Below are 23,505 nucleotides of genomic sequence, written 5' to 3'. Positions count from 1 at the left end.
TTACCTACTGACTGACTACAATTTTATTGTCTCTAAATAGTGTATTAAATATCCTTGTATAGATTTATTTTTACAGCCTGAAGCCTTTTTTCCCCACTCGCAAGTCAACGCAAAAAGTGTCTGAATGACTGCTTGTATCTTGAAAAGGCTGTCGTTCGAGTCACTCGTATCTCAAGGCACCACTATATACTCAAATAATGAATGACCTTGTCTCACTCACAAATTTACTTTGTGTTAAATCTGGGCCTGTTAGTTGAACTAAATTATACTTTTCTGTTGTATAACATGTGGATGTACAGGTTAATTGTACCTTTTGTCATAGTGTAGGAGTATTTAATTATTCCTCTGATCACTGATACATCGCTGGCATAGATAAATGAGCAAAGACGCATTATTTGTAGTAAGTAACACATTTTCAGACCAATCACTGTAAGTGAAATTTCCCATTCATGTATACTGAGGCACAGTGATTGGGAATTCCTGATGATAATCAAGATTATTGGGATTCTGAGAATCATTTCTAAATTATTTAGAATTGGGTGTCACAGATGAACCCCCCCCCCCCCATACACTCAAGTCCATATACTCCAACCTGTAGCAAAGGTTGTGTGCTTTATAAGGTATAGATGGTTGGAGGGTGCCCCCCACTGTGGCCTTTCGGATTCAGGTTGTGCCTAAAGATGGCCCTGATCCTTTCAAAGCATAGTACAGGACTCAAGGTGTCAAGTGTCTGCCATCCAGTCAGGGCCCAAAAACGGAGTTGCCCATGCTTTTGCTGTTGAGGCACATTCCTGGCAAGTGAGACTGGGAAGCAAGAGCTCCCCTTACTGGACTCTGCGACCCAACCGCGGTGGTTGATGGGAATGGGAGAGAGACCTTCTCCTCTTCCCAGCTCTGATGGATGTGACCCTGTCATTCATTCCTTCGATTAATGCCTTACATGTTTACAGTTTGTTAATCCTGTTTGACCCCTTGGTGAATATTTTGCTCAATTTCTAGCATCAGTCTAGGATTTCCCCTTTGGCTAAATTGCCATTGTAACTATCATTACATTTGCCTTGTTATCTATTAGTAAATAATAAAGCAGGGTCAAATGTACCAAATAATGGACTTTAATAAATTATTAATATGTATATACACTTACATTCACATGTGTTGGGCAACATGTTGTTGTTATTTTTTTATTAAAGTTTTTTTTGGTTGGATGCATGGTTCAGTGGTGTTGTTTTTTACAGCCTTTCTCCGTACAACACAGGCAACAGACAGCAAAAAAATATGCACATTTGTTGAAATATTGCATAGTTAAGAAGGTCAATAGCACAGACAGGCAGTCCATTGACAGCAGAGTGTTGCAGTGCCGCAGAGGTTGATTCTCCTGCTTCTTTCCCTCGCTCGAATTCCGCAAAGCTGGTGGCGGAGAGGATGGGGAAGCCGGGGCAGACGAGGGATTTAGAAGCACTTCCTGTGGACAATGCTGGGGCCTGCTTCATCGTACTCCTGCTTGGAGATCCACATCTGCTGGAAGGTGGACAGGGAAGCCAGGATGGAGCCACCGATCCAGACAGAGTACTTCCTCTCAGGGGGAGCAATGATCTGGGTGAAGGAGAAAGTGGGAGAGAGACGGTCAGCAACGGGTCGGCACTAAACGTTCATCAGCATCATCCAATTGGCGACACTTTTCATGGGGTCCCCAAATCCCTAACGCTGCCTTTAACATGCATTCTGTACATCAATAATCTTCCAATGTGGGGAGAACACAATTTCTCTTTAATTCTTGCACTCTTTTTTTTTTTTTTTAAAGAGGGAAATAATTCATACATAGCCCTACATAAATTGGCATTGTTCACAGTACAGAAATTGCTTAGTGATTCTTAAAATGTGGCACAGATAGTGGTACATTCATTAAAATAAAACACATTTAGAATTGTAAACAAACTTAGAATGAAGCTTGTAGCTATGTATATCACCTGTTTAAACGTTTTCAAAGTTACTGTACAGTTTTTAATTAATAAGAAGTATTCAAGTAAAATAGGCTACGTTTGGATTTATTTTCTGAGAACTGTTTGTTTATAAAGATTTATGACGGTATATTATATTTAGCTATGAACAATACATTTTATGCAATCCTTTACTTAAGTAGCTTGTTTATTTTCCTAAATTGAAGTGCAGTGTTAATGTTAAAAAGCATACTGTTATAATAATAATAATGTCAAGTATACTTGTTATTTTTGATGAACATCATCCTACTACTGGATTTTAACGATGTCGCTTGGAGTACATAGTAATTTATTTTATTAGGTGTAGTACTGTTTAGTGTAAAAAGTTTAATAAGTGTCTCGTCTGTCTGACTTCCAGGTTATATATGCCTTGTGGGCGTGGCCAACTCGTTGCATGAATCCGTTTATTTAGATTTGTTATTAGGTTTGATAAGTCGTATTATTTGATTTACCTTGATCTTCATGGTGCTGGGGGCCAGGGCGGTGATCTCCTTCTGCATACGGTCAGCAATACCAGGGTACATGGTGGTACCACCGGAAAGCACATTGTTGGCGTACAGGTCCTTACGGATGTCAATGTCGCACTTCATGATGCTGTTGTAGGCGGTCTCATGGATACCGGCGGACTCCATACCTGTGGTTGAAGAGGGCAAATGTTAAGACTCGCCAGGATGCGCTATGAAAGTGCGGAGGAGGGGGGGGGAAAGACAACGCACCAATGAAGGAAGGCTGGAAGAGGGTCTCGGGACAACGGAACCTCTCGTTACCGATGGTGATGACCTGACCGTCGGGAAGCTCGTAGCTCTTCTCCAGGGAGGAGGAGGAGGCGGCGGTGGCCATCTCGTTCTCGAAGTCCAGAGCCACGTAGCACAGCTTCTCCTTGATGTCACGCACGATCTCACGCTCGGCTGTCGAGTGGGGGAAAATTGAGAGTTTTAAGTCATATTTTTTTTTAATAAACAACACAGCGCCCTTGTGAGGCGACCCCCACATTGATTCCCTGCGCAATTATGTTTTTATTTGTATTTTTTATTTTTATCGCTGCTCACCGGTGGTGACGAAAGAGTAGCCACGCTCGGTCAGGATCTTCATCAGGTAGTCGGTCAGATCGCGACCAGCCAAGTCCAGACGCATGATGGCGTGGGGCAGAGCGTAACCCTCATAGACGGGGACGTTGTGGGTCACACCATCACCAGCATCCAGCACAATACCTAGAAGGAGGCAGAGGGTGCAAGGGGTTTAGATATTGTGGCTCTTGAATACAGTATGAGAAACACGCGAATCATGGAACACGTGCGTAAAAGCTGTGCGTAAAATACGATGTCGTAGCCTATAACAGGTGTATCCTGCAGAGTTTTGCAAATACTCTTGAATATAAAATGTAGGCGAGTGATGGCGCAAGGTGCGTAAAAGTCGTGCGTAAAATACTCAGATTAACTAGCGCCTTTTTGCCTTGCATGTGACGGTGTAAATTAAACATAATGCATCTATTAAATAGTCGATTATTGTGTTTGTCTCACCGGTGGTACGGCCGGAAGCGTAGAGGGACAGCACAGCCTGGATGGCCACATACATGGCGGGGACGTTGAAGGTCTCAAACATGATCTGGGTCATCTTCTCCCTGTTGGCCTTGGGGTTCAGGGGGGCCTCAGTGAGCAGGGTGGGGTGCTCCTCGGGGGCCACTCTCAGCTCGTTGTAGAAGGTGTGGTGCCAGATCTTCTCCATATCGTCCCAGTTGGTGATGATGCCGTGCTCAATGGGGTACTTGAGGGTCAGGATACCTCTCTTGCTCTGGGCCTCGTCGCCGACGTAGGAGTCCTTCTGACCCATACCGACCATGACACCCTAGAATGGGAGAAGAATGGGTGATGAAAACATACGTCTGCACGGGGTATGGAAACAGAATGACCTTGTTGTTAATGGATCGCTTTCTCCACTGGTGCGCATGGTGATCATTGCGTAAAGGTGCTAAATAACGACGCAGGTCACCTCATTTGTGACTAATTTTATCTCAAGGAAGCAAATACCACGCTGGTACAATAAAGGATAGGCCTCACATTGTAGCAAATAGCTCAATAAACCCTATGCTAAAAAAATTAGAAAGAGTGACTTTTCTATGTCATTAAAACCTGAACACTGCATGAAATGTTTAATGATAAATATATGGTTTATGTGTATATATATATATTTTTTTGTAAATATTTAAAAATATATTTATTGTTGTATAAAACAAGTTTCTTTATCATTAAAAATAAACAAATAATGGTTGTGTTTTGAAAATCTACACGTATAACGCACGTGTATTTATTTGGCCAGATGCTTATCTTTTTTTCCTGATTGGCTGGGCTAAGTCACGTGGTTTACGTCCTCGTAGGGAGGCGTGCCCAATTAGCGCCCATTTCTCTAAATAGAAATGAATAGCAGCAACCGTGAAGGTAAACTATTCAAATTGAACAGTTTACTGTTGTGTGGTGATACGGTGGCTGCTAACTGTTCAGGCCCAGCTTACCTGGTGACGGGGGCGGCCCACGATGGAGGGGAACACTGCCCTGGGGGCATCGTCTCCGGCGAAGCCAGCCTTCACCAGGCCGGAGCCGTTGTCGCACACAAGGGCGGTAGTCTCATCGTCGTCACACATGTTGGCTTCTGCGGGCGAGACGCGGCGATTAAGGTAAGTCTTTACACTGACATACACTGGTAGCATGTGTAAAAGTAATAACGGCAAGTTTTTGTTTTGCTTAATGGCTTAAATATAATGTAAAGCCATTGCGTAAACTCTGTTTTAGCTAGTTCAAAGTAATGAATATGCACGGCGTGAATCTCAATACAATACAATACAACACAATTATATTATGTATATCATAATGCTGCAGTTTTTTCTTGTTGACATTTTAAGGATTAAGGGGATTTATCGCCGAATAAAATTTGGCACTAGGCAGACAGATTGCTGATATTAAGTAGAGTCAATATCCTATTTTTGGCTTTTTATTTTTGGCCAATTCATCTATAACTAAAACTGAGCAAACGACATACAGCAAACTTACTTTCTATTGCCCGATAACATTTGGCACTAGATAAAGAATAAATAGAAAGCAATATTATCTTATTTTTTGGCTTTTAACTGAAACAAACCGGTGAGAATACATTTAAATGGAAAAAAACACGAAACACTTTTTTTTTTTTCTTTTTAAAGCTTAGAGAAAGTTGATAGTGGTATGTCTAAGTCAACTTTGAATATGTCATTAAATAAAATATTACTTTTTTTTTTCTTTTAATATACTGCCTATCCTCTTAAGGGTTGCGGAAGCCAGAGAGCTAAAGGTGGACTACGCCGTCAACTGGTTGCCAGTCACAATGTATATAATTATATATTGTATATTAAAACATCCAAAATACATTTATCACATCTATTGCTATAAGCTTTGTTTCTGTCTCGTAATGGTTGAATGGGTTGATCAACTGTTTAAATAAAGGTACACTTTTTCATTAGATAAATAAGTGTTAGTATATAGGCCTGTCTTTCAGCTGGTCCCATTAGGGGCCACCAATAGTATGTATGATTATTCTTTAAAAACAATAAATTACCATTCAATTTCTATTTCCCTTTCCCTATACTGTTAGTTCCAGAGTGGTTCTATCCTAAGCGTGTCCCCCAGTGTGGTTGCCCCTATCCTGGATGTGTGGCCCCCAGAAGTCTCAGCATTAGCATCTTACCTTAGGAGAGTATCTGCGGCTCGGAGAGAATGACCCAACCAGTGCTGTTGCTGAACCAGCTACGGTCTTCCCTGCTGCCAGGCCGGCTTATATACACAACCTCCACCATTCACAAAGGTACCCACCCCGGCCCTCTGCCATATTTGGATGCTGCCAGGGCATGGGGGTTAAGGGGGAGTTGTGTGTGTGTGGGGGGTGTAGAGTCCATGACGGCCATCCATCAGGTTTCAGGGGGCTCATGAGTGACAGCGCGGCGCGCCCCCCGCGACATCGAGGAGCGCCTGCCATATTTGGAACTGTCGCTTTGACCTCCCGTAGAGGCTCGCGGGCACTCCTCAGGGCCGTATAAGGAGCACATGGACCCCTGGGGGTGCTGCTGCTGGCGGTGGGGTGGGGTTTCCAGAGGGAGATGCCAGTTGCTACCAAGCAGGGTTAGAGACTTGCTGCTAGTAGGCCTCATGCAGCCTTAAAATGGGAAAATGCTAGCCTCATCTGAACACATATAGGCCTCAGCCCAAATGTGTGGAAGGTCAAGTCCATTGGGTTAAAAACAACTATCATAGTCTTATCAAGGCATGTATGTGACATAAAAGACATAGAAATGTTTCAAATTGCACTTACGCGCTTGTAATTACTTCACCACCTTGGTCCATACAAAATTATTATTATTTTTTTTAGCAAATCAAATTTTAGCACAAAAAAACACTTTGTATGCAAATTTATAGATAAGTGTGTGCACTAGTAATTTACAGTATTCCCAAACAGGAATGTGTGGTCATTAACCTGTTCAAATCCTCAACCCTCTATAATAGCCACAGACAGCCAGCAACATCAAAATCTGTGAGATTAATTAGGTAAATAAAAACCTTATCTGCCAACATCACAGGAGCACTTTGATTAATTATAACTCTGCTGCACTCCATCTTGTTTGTGCATGTGTTTGTGCATAAAAGAAGGCTGGAAAGCGAATACAGTGTGTACATGCGGCGCACATATGTTTGTTGGCAGGTGTGAGTGCCGTATGAGGGGCCGCAAGGAGTGAAAGAGGAGCGGCCAAGGAGGTTAAAATAAACTCCAGGGATTTAGGAGAGAGGGAGGGCATGTTTAGACGGAAGCAAAATAGGACTAATGAGAATTTGGTTAATAAACTAAAATAATAAAAATAAAAGAAAAGAAAAGAAGATAATCAGCCATGGCATGAAGAGTCATACAATAAATTGGTAGGTATAGAGTTGAAAAGACGCATAGCAATGTATAGAAGCAATGAGCACTTTGTAATGGAACGGAAATAGTCATCAAATGTATGTTGGGAATTCAGTTAGCAGCATAGTTAGCACAATAGCATTTAGCCTGTATGTAATAAGAGCACAAACGTTTTCACCTTTCACGACCTTGCCATTATAAAAGCAGCAAATTGGTTCTTCGCCGTCGATTGCGCACAGAGACAGATTCATTCACAGTGCTAACTTCACTTACATGTGAGCCAATTTACAAGTTGGTCGCAGCAAACTTCACAACAAGCAACAGTTTGGCTCATAGCAAACAATTCGTAGAAAAAAAAAAAGAAGGCCAACCAGTGCTTGCTTAAAGCTATTTATTGCTACTGCCAGCTAAAGTTGATTGAAAAACGAAAATCTGCTTGTTAATGCTAACACACAATACAAAATAGTGTTGTTCCGATACCATCTTTTGGCCCCTAATACGATTCCAATACCCAGTTTTGCAGTATCGGCCGATACCTAGTTATTTTTCCCCCCCAACATGAAATACCTGCCCTGCCTTGGTTGAGAGCATTCAAGGGCCAATAGGATATCTAGGCTCAACGTGCAGTGAGCACGTCACACATCAGTGAATGTCGTGCGCAAGCAAGACAAAAGATGCTTCATCCAAAGTCCTATATTAGCGTCGGAAATGATGGTATCGGCATGTTACTTGTTAGTACCTGCCGATACCACTGTTTTAATGCAATATCGGGGCCTCTCCTCAACACTATAGTACAAAATGCATTACACGGGCTAACCAAAGTAGCATCGTAGTGCAATTATAAACCTTTAAACAGCTTATATTTGAACACAGACTATACAATAATACTAATATGCCTATATTCTTTATCCTCTGTGAAAAATGACCAGTATTGCAGCTTAGTTGTGACTGTCTTCTGTTTCATCATCGTACACCCCTCTGCAGTACATGAACCCCACAAGCCATTGAATTAAAGCTGAAAGTTTTTGGGCGGCTGGAACGTATTAATGACATTTCCCTTTATTTCAATGGGGAAAGATGAGATAAGTGTTTTCAGTTAGAAGGGTCAAATTTAACTTGTAAAGTAGGGCTGTCAAAGTTGCTTTAAAGCCTTTAACTCCGTTTTAACTCTACCTACTTAAGTCAAGGCACCATTGTGCAGTGAAACCTCCAAAGCACATCTAAGTTGTTGGAATTTGTACAACTTTTTCGCCGTTACAGTACAAAATCATTCCAATTGAAGAATGTGTTCCACACTCTAAAATAAAGTACAACTACTCACCCTTGAGTGATGGCTGTTTTTTGTCAATCTTCTCTGGTTCGTTTCACGGTAGTCATTTTGTATGCACGTAACTGATGGCTGATCGCAGCATGGTTGACTGGTTAGCACATCTGCCTCAGAGTGTCTTATCTTGGCTCAAGGAGATTTCACCTGTATTTGTTTTTCTCTAGGTACATGATTTTCCATGTTCCATTGTGAACACTTGTATGTCTATATGTGCTTTGCTATTGACTAGTCCCAAACGTACCCCGCCTCTTCCAACTCGGCAGCAACCCTTAAAAGGAAAAGCAATATTGATGTTTATTTTCTCTCCAGAAAATTGTCGGAGTGACTACTGTATAAGGGAAAACACAAGTGGAAGTGTAGGTAAAAATAAATGGTAAAGTGGTCAACTGTGCATTGTTTGCTAATATTCTCAGAAAAAAAAAGACAACCGGAAGTGGGTGGAGCAAAATCGTGGAGAAAAAAAAAATGGTTTGAGGATTTTTGGAATGAAGGACGTGTGAAAAAAGGGAGACACCTTCTTGGGTGTCCATTGACAGTAGCGAGTGTGCATGAATGCGCAGTGGGAGGGGGATGGCAAGGGGCTGAGCTACTTTAACGCGCTGGTCGTGAGCCATTTTCGATGCGCGCGCCTGCAAAAGGCCTAAAATGTAAGTGGTCGGGCAGTTGTCGGGCCAGCCAGCCAGCCAGCGAGGGGAGGGAGGAGGTCAGAAGGGGCGAGGGGGAGGAGAGACGCACCAGGGTGGGGGTGGAGGGAGACTGCGGGAGGTGAAAGGGTGTGTTTGTGTCTGTGTGTGCAGCAGGTGTCGGGGAAAAGAAGTGTTGTGTGTCAGTGCATATGTGACGATGCCAGCTGACGGACTTATTGGGTGTTTTGCGAGGTTTGTTAGCCTGTAAACTCGTGGACACAGAGAGAGTACAGGAGGAGACAAACAGTTGGTGGGGGTATTGGAACGACGCTCTACTTTGTAAGCATTTTGATTGTAGTAAGGCAAATTGCTCTCCATGCAAAGATGGAGGAAACTGGTGGAAGGGTGAAAAAGCAACACAAAGTAAAGAATGTTTTTAAACAGTATTTTTGTCAAGATTTGTCCCAAAAGAAACCTTTTACCTGAGTGTAAGTTTGTTTTCAGGAGGTTGGAATCTTAAATGATTTAACGCAAGACATAGTTAAACATCGTTCAAAGTTGCAGTGGTGTACTTCAGTGATCCCCAACCAGGGGAAAAAAAATCCTGGGCAGACACCATCGGCCTCACATCTAGCCACGTGCTGCAAATGGAGAAAAAAAAAAGGAAACCCTACACTGTATTTTTAAGCTCCACATGTAATATACTGTTTTATTTTTATTTTTATTGAATCACAAAAACATGGCAGGATTGTCAAAGAAGAAGCAGACGGCAACAAAAAAGAGGAAACGGGTGAAATGAAGAAGCGGGTGTGGATATTTTAAGATGCTGTCGTCAATGATGGATTGCCCAACATCAGCGACAGAGAATCCTCCACAATTTGCTTTCTAGCTGCAGGTACCGATGAAAATATATCGTTAATTAAACAATTTGTTTAAAAGGCTGCTGGGATTTCTTGAATCTCTCATATACATTATAGATTAAATACAGGGAAATACTTTTCAGATGGCCAATTGCGACTACATTTCTATTTAAAATAATTGTGATCATTTATTTAAAATTCTAATTTCTTGAGATGATGAATTTGGGATTCAAGAAAAGTAATGTTGAAATATAACACACTATAATCAAGAGTTTCAGTCTCTGAATTCAACTAATGAAATAACTTTCCACAATGTTATTTGTAGAAATGGACCTGCATGGTCCTCCAATTTGTATATTTAATGTATAAAACCGGTAACAGTTCCTCGTTTTTTTTCTTAGAATTGTACGGTAGGCTAGATTAAATTCTCTGTCTAAAATTACTGCTAATATTAAAAAGTAAATACGAGATTGTTGCCTCGAGAAATAAGGGTGCATATGCAACGCAAAGATGGGGAGCTGCAGCACATGCAGCAGTTGGCTATGAAACGTGCTATTCGTGTCGTTTTTCGGTTGTGGAGGCGGAGATCACACTAATCCAATATTCATACTTAAAACTTTACAATTTAATGAACAAATGGAGTTTAGCCACCTTAGAATAATGTATAAAGCCCATCAGGAAAGCCTACCAGTTAACATGCAAATCAAAAAAAAAAAAAGGCAACGTGAGTACAAATGAAGAGGAACAGATATTTTTTTTCCAAACCTAAATACAGAACAAAACAAAAAGAACGATTTATTTCAACTCAAGGTGTCAGTTTGTGGAATAATCTGAATTCTAAAACGAAATTATCTCAGTCCATTTGTATATATATTTTTAAAGTGTATAAAAGCACAATTTCTGGAAAAATAAGGTCATTCTATTGAATTATTTTGTTTAATTGTTACTCTGAAAGCATCTTGACTGTTTGCTGTCATTTATTTTGTGTTTACCTTTTTTGTGTGTGTGTGTGTGTGTGTGTGTGTTGATTAGGGGGCAGATATCACAAGTTGTTCTTCTTTCTGTCCCCTTTCATTTCTTTTTCTTTTAAAAAACAAAATACGTTTTTTTTTTTCAATTGAATTGAAAACTGCCAGAAACAAACATGCATATCTCACCAGACAATCTTGACATGGACTATTACAGCACACCCAATAACTAACATGAGAAGTGCACCATCAACACCTGCTGAAAGCAGCAAGTTGAACTCATTAGACTTGGGTTAGCGCAAGAACACCACCAGGTGACGAGTTGATGCACTGCACATACATTTACAGCAAAATGCAAGAACACTCACACACAAGCCTTCAAATCTACACATATTCCACTTTATTCTTTTTTTTTTTTTTACACAAAACTATAATAATTTAGCAAAACATGATTAAAACATAACATAGATTATTTAGAAACCCATGAAATACATAGAAGTGACACATTTATCATGTTTTCAAGCACCGTCAAAGTGAAAAAGGAGGAAATCTTCTGCTGTTAGAACCAAACTTGTAATTTGAAAGCATAGTCCATTTGTGAATTTTCTGACATGACAATAGATCTGAGCAACTAGCAACTATATGATATAAAATACATATCCAAAATGTCCCATCATTTTGCAGTCAAATTTTTGTAGTCATATGGTTAAAGAACATATTGGAAAATGAAAGTTGTGTTGTATTTTAAACATCTAAACTGTAATTTAGAAAAAGGTTTAAGGCAAAACCCTTCAAAATAATTCTACATATTTATATTTAAATGTCTTATGTACACAATATTGTACATAATCACACAAATTGAGCATGTGACAGCTTTACTGTACATCATTTACATCCCATATGTGTTCCTTTACTTGCACACAATTGTGCTAAAATTGGAGTTATAAGTGATTAATATAATGTTTACCATTAACTGTATGTAAATCAGTATTGGAACCACGCGCACACCCCTTGCAGTAGTTGTGCTAATGTTAATGTACAACCAAAATATTTAGTGAGAAGAATTGTTGTTGACTCAAGTTAGTATGATTGTCGTGCTGGGGAGGATAAACCGAGGGAAAATAGATTATTAAAAAAAAAAAAATCTTCAAGGAAATCATGATTGGATTTTAAATATAATAATAATAAAATTTTCTATAGTATTAGAAGTGCCTTTGCACAAGCACTTTAAAAGCTCCAAAGCATAACCCTGAAACTAACAACTAAAAGGTCAAGTGTATACCTGACTTTTAATTTAACATACACAGAACCTCCAAAGTCAAACATTTCTAAAGGTTGTACAACTTTTGTGAAATTACGCCTCTAGTTTCAGGAAAATTAAAAAATTTAACCAATGCTAAAATTTTTGTTGAAATTTTGAATCACAGCAAAACTAGTGGCCGATAGTCAGCCACTGAAGAATACTAGTTGCAGAACACCGCACACTGGGCCAAAGTTGAGTGCTGCTCAGTCTGGTGTGTGGCAGGCCTTGCTTAAAACAAAAAAAAAGACTGCACATGTTTTATTATGCTGACAGTTTGACCCTGAAATGGACCGTGTTTGACCTTGGAGTTTCCGCACTATTTTGTAACTAATGATAACCAGCATTATTTCAATATACTTGTAAAAATAAATAAATAAATCACTAGTTAAATTCCAACCAGAATGATCATTGTGGCGCCTCTTCCTAAATAAGTCAACTACTGTAGCAAAATAGCAACTCTCAATTTACAAATTAATTTGGCACTTGTGTAATAATATACAATTATTATAGGAGAGCGTGTTTAGAGGATCACGTGTTCATAAAAAAAAAAATAGTGTTCTTGCTTTTTCTTTTTTCCCCTCAATCCGACACTATCAACACCATATATAGCTGCTTCATTTCACTATAAACTCTAAAAAGGCTCTGCGCGTGAGCTTCAAGTTAAATCGTCCACCAAAACAGTCACAGAAAATACAAATATACATCTAGCAGAACATGTCTTACTATATAGTTTTTTTTTTTTGGTTTAGTTCTGAGAAATCAGTGTGCCTCTAATATTAAAGGTGTGTTATTTGCACAGCTCATACACACATTTGAATGTAATGTAATATACTGAATTATACATCCATATTGACAGTGTTTTAAAACCACAGGTGTCTCTAGTTTGAGAAGCATCTCTGGGGAATAACATATTATAGGCTAAAGTTAAGGTAGTAAACAGTCAAGTACTTGTTTAGGTTTTTCTCACAGCCTTGTCTCTTGGTGATAGGGAACCTGTAACATTATCAAAGAATTCCCCATCTCTCTCGGCGTGTGGATGATACATTTCACCCGAGCCATTCATCTCACCTCAAAAACTCTTTCTGGATGACAACAATTAACTCAGGGCCCGTTTCTGCTCCTCCTGAAGAAAAGCTTGTTTCTCCATCAGTTTTCGGAACAATCCCTGTCTGTTTCCCAGCAGCTCTGTGTGCTGGCCGCATTCACCCACGCGGTGCTGGTCCAGAACTGCGACGGCATTTGCGTTCTGGATGGTGGAGAGGCGGTGAGCGATGATGACGACCGTCCTCCCTAATGATGGGAAGGAAATAATGAGGATGGTGGCATCCAGAGAGTTCTACGAAAATGTTTCATCAAATTTTTACTAAACTAGGAAATACTACTAAATGAAAATGTCACAAATTGTATGTACAGCGGATATAAAAAGTTTACACACCCCATGCCATGGTTTTGTTACATAGAAATTGAGACTAAGAAAAATCATTTAAAAACGTTTCCACCATTCATGTGACCTATAACCTATTCAACTCAATTGATATGAGTTTACTATGATTTGTCTTGAAACTTTTTTTTTTTTACGGTCAAAGGATAATTATGTTATTGATTTGAACAGAGAGCATGAAATGGGATCAACCTTCCATGAGTCGCTCCAAAGCCTCCTGCACCAGGAACTCGTTCTCGGCATCCAGTGCACTGAGGACGGGACATTGTACAACTCGTAAATACAATAAAGGAATAGAGAAAAAAAAAGTCTATTCAAGCTAATTGTATGGCAAAGAATATGACAAAACAGCAGATAGTCCTTCAGTCGTACCTGGTGGCTTCGTCCAAAAGCAGGATCTTAGGATTCTGTTGACAGAGAAGTACTGGTTGACTGGTCAAACCTTCAACATTCCAGGCATAAAATGATCACAGTAATTTCTGGACTATAAGGCGCACCTGACTATAAGCCGCGCTAGCTAAATTTGGGGAATACTCGAGTTAGTTACACATATAACCCGCAGGTGTTTTAATGTTACCGCACCGAGTTCCCGCTACTTTCTTTTCCATAATGAGGGTGCAAATTGTCTCGCTCTCGTTTTGTCTCTTCTACTGTATTTAGGCTCACTTGCTTTGTTTTGCTCTGCATGACGCTCTTGCTCTTCCTTTATAATACGCCCACTTGTGATCTGATGGATAAGCCGCACCTTTGTATTAGCCGCAGGGTCGAATGCAAGTATAAAAAGTAGCGGCTTATAGCTCAGAAATTACTGTACATAAAACACTTGTTTAATATCAAGAGGAACAACTCTACAACAAATTCATTGCTTTCTGCAATGTGAAAGCTTTGTGTAATGGTTGATTAATTCATGTAAATCCATGTTCTCTGAATGGTTAGCCAAAAAACAATTCAGGTGCTTCACTGACCTTAAGAAGAGCTCTTGCAATGGCTATCCTCTGCTTCTGACCACCTGGGACACAAACACAAGGAGATTTCTTCACATTCAGTTTATATTGACTTAAAGTGCAGTTTGCATGTGGGAGAACGGACACATATTTGTGGTTTTGACAACCGATATGTATGGACATCATTTTTCCCATTTAATGGGTTGGTGAATGGAAGCATCTGTAGAAGGTTGTAGTACCCAACCTAGTGGTGAAGTTTGTAAATCACAGTTTAATTTACCTTATGCCTATTGGCAACACCTGTCAATTTTGTTCTCATATACTTTACACTAACTGCATTACACAAAATTGTTGCATTAACAATGCACATGAGGTGAGGCACATTTTGAAGGTTTGTTAAGAGGGTATAAACTGTATTATGTGGGGGAACATAAAATCACACAAGGAATAAAAATACTGTGCTACCCACTCATCCACAGAACATTTCAAGGACAGCTGAGTGCATGTAGAAGAGTCCTTGTAGCAGCAGTCATTGATCCACATGATCCTCACCTGAAAGCAGCACTCCTTTCTCCCCAACCACAGTATCAAAGCCTTTGGGAAAAGTCTGGATGAAATCGTATGCGTTGGCTACTCGGGCTGCCTTGTAAATGTCGTCTGTGGTCACGGCGTCCGGTTCTGTAGCGCCGTATGCTATGTTGTCCCGAATGGAACAGGAGAACAGCACGGGCTCCTGAGAGACAAGAAAATGAAAATGTGTGAGAACCATGGTCTTCTCTTGAAAACGTGCTTTGTGAGCTGTCCTTCTACCTGGCTGACGGTTCCAATGTGACTTCTGAGCCAGTAGGGATTCAAGTCCCTGATGTCGTGGCCGTCCACGGTGATAATACCTGCAGGAGAGGCGAAGACTGAGCTTACAACCAGCACCTTCTCCCTTTAACAGAGAAGAGGAAAACAAAACCACCAAGTCTTACCCGAGTCACAGTCATACAGCCTGAGCAGCAGCGAGACGAGAGTCGATTTTCCAGATCCGCTTGGTCCCACCACAGCCATGATTGTTCCAGCCGGCACCAGAAGACTGAGGTTACGGAAGATGGGAGCGTCTTTACGGGTCGGGTAGGAAAAGGAGACGTCGCGGAACTCCAAGCGACCCTTCAGTTGCTCTGGATGAAGAACTTGGCCCTCTGTGGAGGATGACAATTAAACAAGATTTTTTCCCCACTTGATCTTGATATAGGACGGGGGTCGGCAACCTTTCCTCTCAAAAGAGCCATTTTAGGCCAAATAAATAACCAAAATTGTGCCTGAAGCTGAGAAACATTTGAAGATTGTGATGAAGGAAACAGTGTGTTAGTGCTAGTTATACTGTACTGAGGGCCCAAGAGATAATCAGAGCTGGACCACAAATGACACAAAAATATGCAGCATCCAATGCTTTGACTTTCATTTTCATTTACCTTTCGTCTTTAGTTTTTGGGATTTTTTTCTGTGTAATTTTTCATACATTTTTCTGCCTTTCTCTAAAATTTCTGACATTTTTGGCAATTTCGGGATTTCTTCTTCTTTTGTTTTTGGACATTTTACATTTACTTTTGAACATTTTAGCTTATGCCTTTTTATTTTATTTTTTTATGATTATTATTAAATACACTTTTTGGGCAATTTCAAAAATATTTTATGGTAATTTTCTGCCTTTCTTCTGTTTTTAGACATTTTAGGGTAACTTTATGAACATTCTCTTTATGCCCTTTTTTAAAATTCATTTTTGTCAATTTCATGGACATTTTATGGTAAATTTCTGCTTTTCCTCTTCGGACATTTTATATAATTTAAAAAAATACATATTTGTCTGACAGCTTAAAATTTTGGACTCTGACATTTTTGGAATATTCAATTATTAATTTTAAAAAATCAAAACCTTTAATTCATTCAAAGAATATTTTATCTAAAAATTACAAATATGTATTAAAAAAAATATTTTTTATTTTTCAGTCACAGGAGAGGGACTAAAGAGCTACAAGTTGATTTCTCACAACAGCCAGTAAGTCCAAAATGTTTATTTGCATGACAGGATTTGGAAGTAAAGCATTAGCATATAAAAAAAAGTTAGGTGAGCACATCTGGCTTTGAACTAAAATATGAGCAAATGTGTAATTCCATCATAAGAAACGATAACTGCATGGTTTACAACCACAACGGTAGCCCAATGGACCTCATCTTGATTTTTTAAATGCCTGCCTAGGCCTACTTTGCACTGCCATTAAGATAAAGACAAGACAATAGTTAGCAATAAAGACTACTATGTTCAACTACTAGGAGACTGTCTATACTGTGCATACTGACCATTAAGAGGGAACTCTGGTTTTCTGTCCAGCAGCTCCCACAGTCGCGTTCCTGCACCAAAGCCCTTCATCAGCTCAGAGTAGAAAGTACTCAGACCTGTCACACAGAATGATACGTGACTACTTGCAGGAACATGTTTAGTGACCAATGAGTGTGTAACTTGTGCTACCTGCAATGCTGATGCCAACCCAGAAGGTGTACATGAGGAATGAGGAGAGTTCTCCAACAGTCATGTGCTGGCTCGCCATCAGAAGGCCTCCTTTGTATAACACTGACAGGATCATGATGTTACCACTGAGACCAGTCTGAAATAAAACACATGCAGACACACACACATTGTTTGCTATAAATTTACAATATGCATCAGAAGCCTCAGTGTGAGAGAAAATACATTTATGGGTAATTTTCATTTAATTTGATTTTTATTTTTTTTAAGAGTAAAGACATACACGATTGATTATCAATTTTACTGATGAGTACTTCAATTATTGGCAGTTATTGTTCAAAATGTAATACTCGATTCTAAGAAAACAAACATTCTAAAGCCTAACAAGTAATATTGTACTGTACATGGACATCACTTCCTTATCAGGCTTTTATTTTGAAGGTGGACCTTAGACACAATCGCTGTATCTTCGACTTTTTTTAATTAGCTGCAACATGCTTGGTACGCAAGTCCGCACTGACACAATCGAATGTGGTGCGCCTATCAATATTTTCCGTGCACATGCTCACCACTTATGTGCACCAATGCACCCCTATTTATAATGTATGAAAAATGAGAGGGGAGATGGACATTTCGGTGGATAATATATTCTTGTACCTTCATGGTTGGAAAGTCTCATGACTACGGAAGAGGATTGGCAGGATTCTCACTTTATTCTCAGAATTCTGATTTTAAAGTGAGAATTCTGAGAATAGTCAAAATTCTCACTTTCTTCTCAGAATTCTGAGATTAAAGTCATTACGGAAGAGGATTAGGGCCAGTGAAGAGAGAAAAAAAAGTTTGGCAAGATTCTCACTTTATTCTCAGAATTTTCACCTTAAAGTGATAATTTTGATTTTAAGGTGATCATTTTGACTTTAATCTCAGAATTCTGACTTTAAAGTGATAATTCTGACTTTAATCTCAGAATTCTGACTTTAAGGTGATAATTCTGATTTTATTAAAGTCACCTTAAAGTCAGAATTCTGAGATTAAAGTCAGAATTCTGAGATTAAAGTCAGAATTCTCACTTTAAAGTCAGAATTATCACCTTAAAGTCAGAATTATCACATGAAAAGTGAAAATTCTGAGAATAAAGTGAGAATCCTGCCAATTTTTTTCTTCTCTCTTCACTGGCCCTAATCCTCTTCCGTTCATGACAGACATTTAAGAGAAGTTTAAAAATGACTAGATGGTGAGAAAGAAAGCCCAAAGCATTCTTACCACTCCAAAGAAGGCAGCACGTAGCACGGCCTCCCTCCTGGCCAGATTGAGGACCTGATCCGTCTTCTGTGTGTATATGTTGACTTCAGACAGTTCTTTACCAAAGGCTCGAACAGTCCGCATGTTGCTGATTCGTTCCTCTGCCAACTGAACACATAAAATCTTTCAGTCTAGTTCTAACATTTGAATTATGGTAGAGTGGACAAATTTACAGAACATACTAAATAAACAAAAAGGTAAATGGATTCAAATTGTCAGCTATTAGCCATTTAACATGGCAATAATAAGTACATGACAAACTCTAGCAAAGCTAAATTTTACATTCAAGCACAGGTGAGTCTAATCATCAAAATTCAGAAAACTGTTCTTGCGTTTAGTAAGAAATATGCTTACAGAAAGGAGGCCTGTAATCAAGATTAATTATTGGTAACTTTTCCAGGATCAAAGAGCTAAAGGAATGTTTATGTCAACTTCAAGAAGTTTGGCTGCAAACGGCAATTATGATCTCTTACGGTACAATCTACTCTAAAGTAGCCCATACGACAAAGTATTAGACTCCAGATAACTTTTGTACCTTTTCCTGGGTCAAAACAGTTGTGGGTGGTATGTTTGACTTTTAAAGTCAACTGTCAGTACCACCACAATGACAAACCGTTTCTACCCCTAAGGATACAACAATATACTTTTCTTCCCTAAGAGTGCAGGATGTGTTGAAGCAATCTTTTTGCAATCGTATTTCTTCCACACTTCCTTGCAGCGTTTCTCCAGTCATTACCACATTTTAAAACACTTTCTCAATATGGTAAGACATGCTTTTGGACTCTCCTTAACCGGCGAGCTTGTGTGGCCTACCTGCGTGGCTTGGGCCAGCGCATCCTGCGTTTGTTTGGAGATGGAGCGAATATATCGTCCGTATACCACAGCCATCCCGGCCAAAGGCGGCACGATCAGGAGCATGAAGCTCGCCAGGCTGGGGGAGACGTAGAACTGCAGGAGTGAGGGCAAGAAAGAAAGCAGCGAGTTATTAGAGTGGAGAAAAAACATGTTGTAGAGGGAGTTCATCAAAAAAAAAATTGAGTGGCATTTCTAAAGAGTAGACAAATATGCTTCAAAGGTTCAAACTGTCACCATGCGTGACGTGACGTCTCATGACAATCCAACAAATGTCACTTGACTTCATATCAACAAGCATCCAAAAAGGATTAATGCCACAATTGAGTTGTTCTAAAAAAAATGTAACGTCAACACTGTAAGCTAGCTGTGTAATGAAAACTATCAAACAAGAAGTTTATGAAGTGGTCTGGCAGCTCGGTGCAATATGACACCCAATATGATGTGAATTGTTTCAACGATTATTTTTTTTCATATATAATTAGCAAAAATGCAATTGTGTGAAAAACAAAAGCTGCCGTTGAAAAAGGTTTTTGTATGCAGCGCCTTTTCACCCATTTCCTTGTACTGTTAGAATGACTTCAAACCAGTTTCTCAAAAGGTCAGAGTCGCTTGTAGACAAAAGACGTAAAACTAATTTACTTCCTTGTATTATACAAGCACAGCAACACTGCTGTCAACGCACCAACCTTCTATATTACAGCACGAGGACTTCCAGGAAGCATGTGACGTTTAGCAGAGAACAGATGCACAAATGCCTCCCCGCTAATTAGATTGTGACGTTTAATTTCATTCGGGTTACAATAGAACACACAATAGCAGTCGAAATATGGACACAGTTTCTCATTCAGTAGTGCTAATACGTGTGTTCAAACCTTTGACTGGTATGTTACATGAAAACACATCATTTTACAATCAGAAGAAAACTCAAATTTTCTTCACGTAATGCCTGTTTCGTGTGTATTTATTTATTCTTTGCTTTGATAAATAAACCTGGATTGTTGATACATTTGAATGAGGAATATACCAGTTAAACCTTCGTGGAAATTAACACAAGGATGATGCCATTAGCATTGGTCACAAGTGTAATGTTAAGGATAGGGAATTATTTAAAAAATACTTCTCTGAAAACTTGAATGCTTTGAACTAAAGTTGAGAAAAACAACAACATTTGATCCAGACTACATTTCAAAAGCATTTCAAATTTGAAATGGAAAATCCCGTTAATTAAGCATGGCTCTCCATGAAAGTTGACCTCCTGTTAGCGGTTAAAGCTAAATGCCTCCTTGGCAGGAGAGGTCTGTGCTCTCAGTATTTTGCTATCACTTAAAACATCCTGTCATCTAAAACTGTATAAATGTTTCACCCAGTGGGACGCACTCACCATCATGCTAACTCCCGCAACCGCCTGGGCCGTGGCTCTCAATCCTTCTGACAGATTGTCGGTGATGGAGCGGCCGACCACGGCCGTATCTGCGGAGAGGCGATTGATCAGCTCGCCCGTCCTGTTCCGGTCGAAAAATGCCACTTCCTGTCTGAGGATGGAGGAGAAGACGGCGGCGCGGAGATTGCGGACAATCTGTTGGCCTACAGAGAAACGTCAATCGCCATCAGTCGAGTATAGACGCACCTTCTTGATTCTATCAAAAAGATTTAGGAATAATTTAACTGATGGCACAGTGGCACACACAAAAAAAAACTTTGCTATTCAACCTGCTGCCATTAGCGTAGCATCATCATGTCATCACTTGTATTCCACGACCATGATCGTTGCAAGTATTGAAAATGATCTTCACCCATTGAAATGAATGGAAATGCCGTTAAACACTTCCAGCCACACACAAGGTCCAAATACGACACCGTCTGTTTTCCCATCGTACCAGAATCTAGCTTCCACTCACCTGAAATCTGCATGAGGTAGATTCTAGCGGCGTTGGCTGCCCCGCCACACAAGAACACGCCTGTCAACATGAGGCACAGCGACGTGAGCGAGGACGTCATGGCTTCCATGTCCGTTCCAGCCGTGTAGATCGTGTCGATCACTTTGCCAAGGAGAAATGGCGCCGACATTGTGACGGCGCTGGAGATGGACAAGAAGCCAACAGCAGCTATGAGTGAAATATGAGAACATTGGTCAGTTGATTTTAAACTTTACATTTGAAAAGCATAATAAAATAGGATGCTGGCCAAGTGAAAAAACAAGGAGATGATAGGCAACATTCTCAACACGGGTTTGAGCCACAAGTGGACCAATATATATTTTTTATTCTATGAGAAACAACAACCAAGTTGTTCACATTTGAGAACACGGTGACACGTACAAATTTAACAAGAGAACCTCGCCTTTGCGAGCCTTCAAACAGAATGTTCCCAGAAGGAAGTGGCCACTGAGTTTAGAGTGTCACAGTATCATCTGCAGTTTGCAATAAAGATGCAAAGAAGCAGTCAATGAAAGGCATAGAAGAGAAGTTCTTGGAAATTTTCATTGCTCAAATATTGTTTTTCAGCTATTTGTTAGAGAACAGCAAGTTGTGCAAAAAGTTTTTTTTTTGTTCTTCTCATCGAGCATTACATAAAAGCGCTGTATAAATATAATGCATTATAAAAAAAAATTAAGTTAATGATAGGGGGTAACAATTTTGTGTGATGATTAATGAAACTGTAAAAATGAATTTTAACTTTTGTATTTAGGTGCATTTAATTTAATTTTATTTTTTTACTTTTACTTATGTACGGGAGGTGATCCAGTCCTACTATTTCCCTTTCCCTTTTGTGCTCGGGAGATTTTGTTATCATCCAAGGAAACTAATGTTGAACTTTTTGGCCATTATTTTGAATGGTGTATTTAGCGAAAAAAAATAATTAAGTGTAGTGCCAAATACCAGTCGCAGTCGGCGTTGGCACAAAACATTGACGTTTATACTGGGAGGAAAACATGCGAGTAAAAATCCAGAAACATCTGAACTTTATTCGGGGTTAATCAGAGGTACCTCAAATGATGGCAGCTGTGTGCTGACTCTCTTTTGACTCAAGTTTGAATGTGACTGGTTAATTAAGTCAGTTCTGTGCAGCAACATTATTTCAGTTGTTTATTTTTTACTTTACCTCCTGAAAACATTTTTATTAATTTGAGTTGTGCAGGTAGGATCCCATTGCCTCACGGTGGGATTTTATTTTATTTTTTTAGATGATTGATCTTGGTCTCATCTGTCACAAACACCTGGCCTTTGAACAGGGGTGCTTCCTGTACACATCAATCTGTCTTCTTACCTGATATTTTCAATCTCTCCGGGTGAGCAAGTCGCAAAACCCTTCTGACGTCCTCCAGGGGTACATTGGTCGGTGTGTGGCCACCCTCGGTGTCAGTCTCGCCTTTTTTTGATCCGGGCGTGGACGGTACCGACGAGCTGGCAAAGGCAACGGGTGTGCGTAAAGGTGTCCGTGTCTTAGTGCAGATGAACGAGCGTAGTGAAGAGAGATCTCTGCTGCAGAGAGTCGACAAGGCTGACGGAGAGGCCGTGGTCCTCGACCCGGCCGGGGGACACTTCCTCTGGGTGTCAGGACAGACAGCAAGCCACATCGTCCTGTGGTGCAGATGCTTGTGCAAGCGCATTCCGTGTGTACACATCGACATGCGGATTAAAAATCGCATTGTCGTTCAGTGCAAAACGCCAAATAAACAGGAAAAAAAAGAGATATATTCCAGAGGGTGAGGTTGCTACAGGTTTCTAGAAATACATCGCCCGTCCAGAAGTCACGTCAACATAGCCGGGCGAATTTGGGATTTCTCTCTGCTCTACATTGTCCAGTTTTAACCGTTAGAGTCCGTCTTTATCTGCTTTTTACAGCCGTTTCGAGACGATTATCTCTTATCGCCGACTGGCTAACTACACCCCTGCCTGTCACTGTCATCTGATGTTCAGCATTTGTCAACAGTCGGGCCAAGCCGGGTCCTGGAGGTTTATGGTAAATCCGAAGGAAAGGACAACAAACGAATTAAATAAAACAGAATAAGACTGGTGTTACGCGCTGAAACAGGAAAGGTGACCTCAGTGTTATACTACACTCCAACACGATTCCTTCTGCGAGACAGGACATTCAATGGCTGCTCGTGTAATCAAACTTTGACAGGCAAAACCAAACAATCCCAGATAAAGATCGCCTCGACGCACTTACTGTACTTTTTTGGGTGTTTTTAAAAAATATATATAAATAAGGCCATTCCTAGACATGAGAATATGAATGCCATACCAAAATTACCCTTCTAATAACCGAATAATTTTGCTGCTGAAAAAATCAAACTGTTTAAAATATTTACGCTTGGTCAATGTGTGTTTTAAATATGGCAATATACAGAATAATTTTAACAGTACAATAATCTTAAAACAGAAATGTATGTTGTGTAAAATGTTTTCATGACGACTTTCGTCCAGAAAAGGCAATAATTGACCATCGTTTT

The 23,505-nt window shown here is 39.9% G+C and overlaps 2 protein-coding genes and 1 long non-coding RNA gene across 3 annotated transcripts; 1 reads left to right on the top strand and 2 right to left on the bottom strand.

The window, feature by feature from the left end:
* Positions 1-1,165: 1,165 nt before the first annotated feature.
* Positions 1,166-5,842, bottom strand: acta1b (actin alpha 1, skeletal muscle b). Its single transcript, XM_086071137.1, has 7 exons — positions 5,712-5,842; positions 4,507-4,643; positions 3,518-3,842; positions 3,047-3,208; positions 2,714-2,905; positions 2,450-2,631; positions 1,166-1,593 (listed from the first exon to the last, which is right to left on the bottom strand). Exons 2-7 carry the CDS (start codon positions 4,633-4,635, stop codon positions 1,450-1,452), a joined length of 1,134 nt encoding a protein of 377 aa, XP_085927263.1. The 5' UTR covers positions 4,636-4,643; positions 5,712-5,842; the 3' UTR covers positions 1,166-1,449.
* On the top strand, positions 4,390-6,594 carry LOC147177000 (uncharacterized). Its single transcript, XR_015094355.1, has 2 exons — positions 4,390-4,668; positions 5,619-6,594. It is a non-coding gene; the product is annotated as an uncharacterized LOC147177000 (long non-coding RNA).
* A 4,478-nt stretch (positions 6,595-11,072) lies between these two features.
* On the bottom strand, positions 11,073-23,149 carry abcb10 (ATP-binding cassette, sub-family B (MDR/TAP), member 10). Its single transcript, XM_086072075.1, has 14 exons — positions 22,317-23,149; positions 20,948-21,154; positions 20,431-20,633; positions 19,008-19,142; positions 18,156-18,302; positions 16,896-17,031; positions 16,727-16,822; positions 15,358-15,567; positions 15,194-15,273; positions 14,936-15,116; positions 14,405-14,448; positions 13,812-13,846; positions 13,632-13,690; positions 11,073-13,288 (listed from the first exon to the last, which is right to left on the bottom strand). Exons 1-14 carry the CDS (start codon positions 22,696-22,698, stop codon positions 13,095-13,097), a joined length of 2,109 nt encoding a protein of 702 aa, XP_085928201.1. The 5' UTR covers positions 22,699-23,149; the 3' UTR covers positions 11,073-13,094.
* Between the last annotated feature and the right edge of the window lie 356 nt (positions 23,150-23,505).

Source organism: Leptonotus elevatus, chromosome 3 (genome assembly GCF_054856555.1).
Source record: "Leptonotus elevatus isolate MCC_2025b chromosome 3, RoL_Lele_1.0, whole genome shotgun sequence".
NCBI classification, from domain to species: Eukaryota; Metazoa; Chordata; class Actinopteri; order Syngnathiformes; family Syngnathidae; genus Leptonotus; species Leptonotus elevatus.
This window is presented reverse-complemented; position numbering and strand designations above follow the sequence as displayed.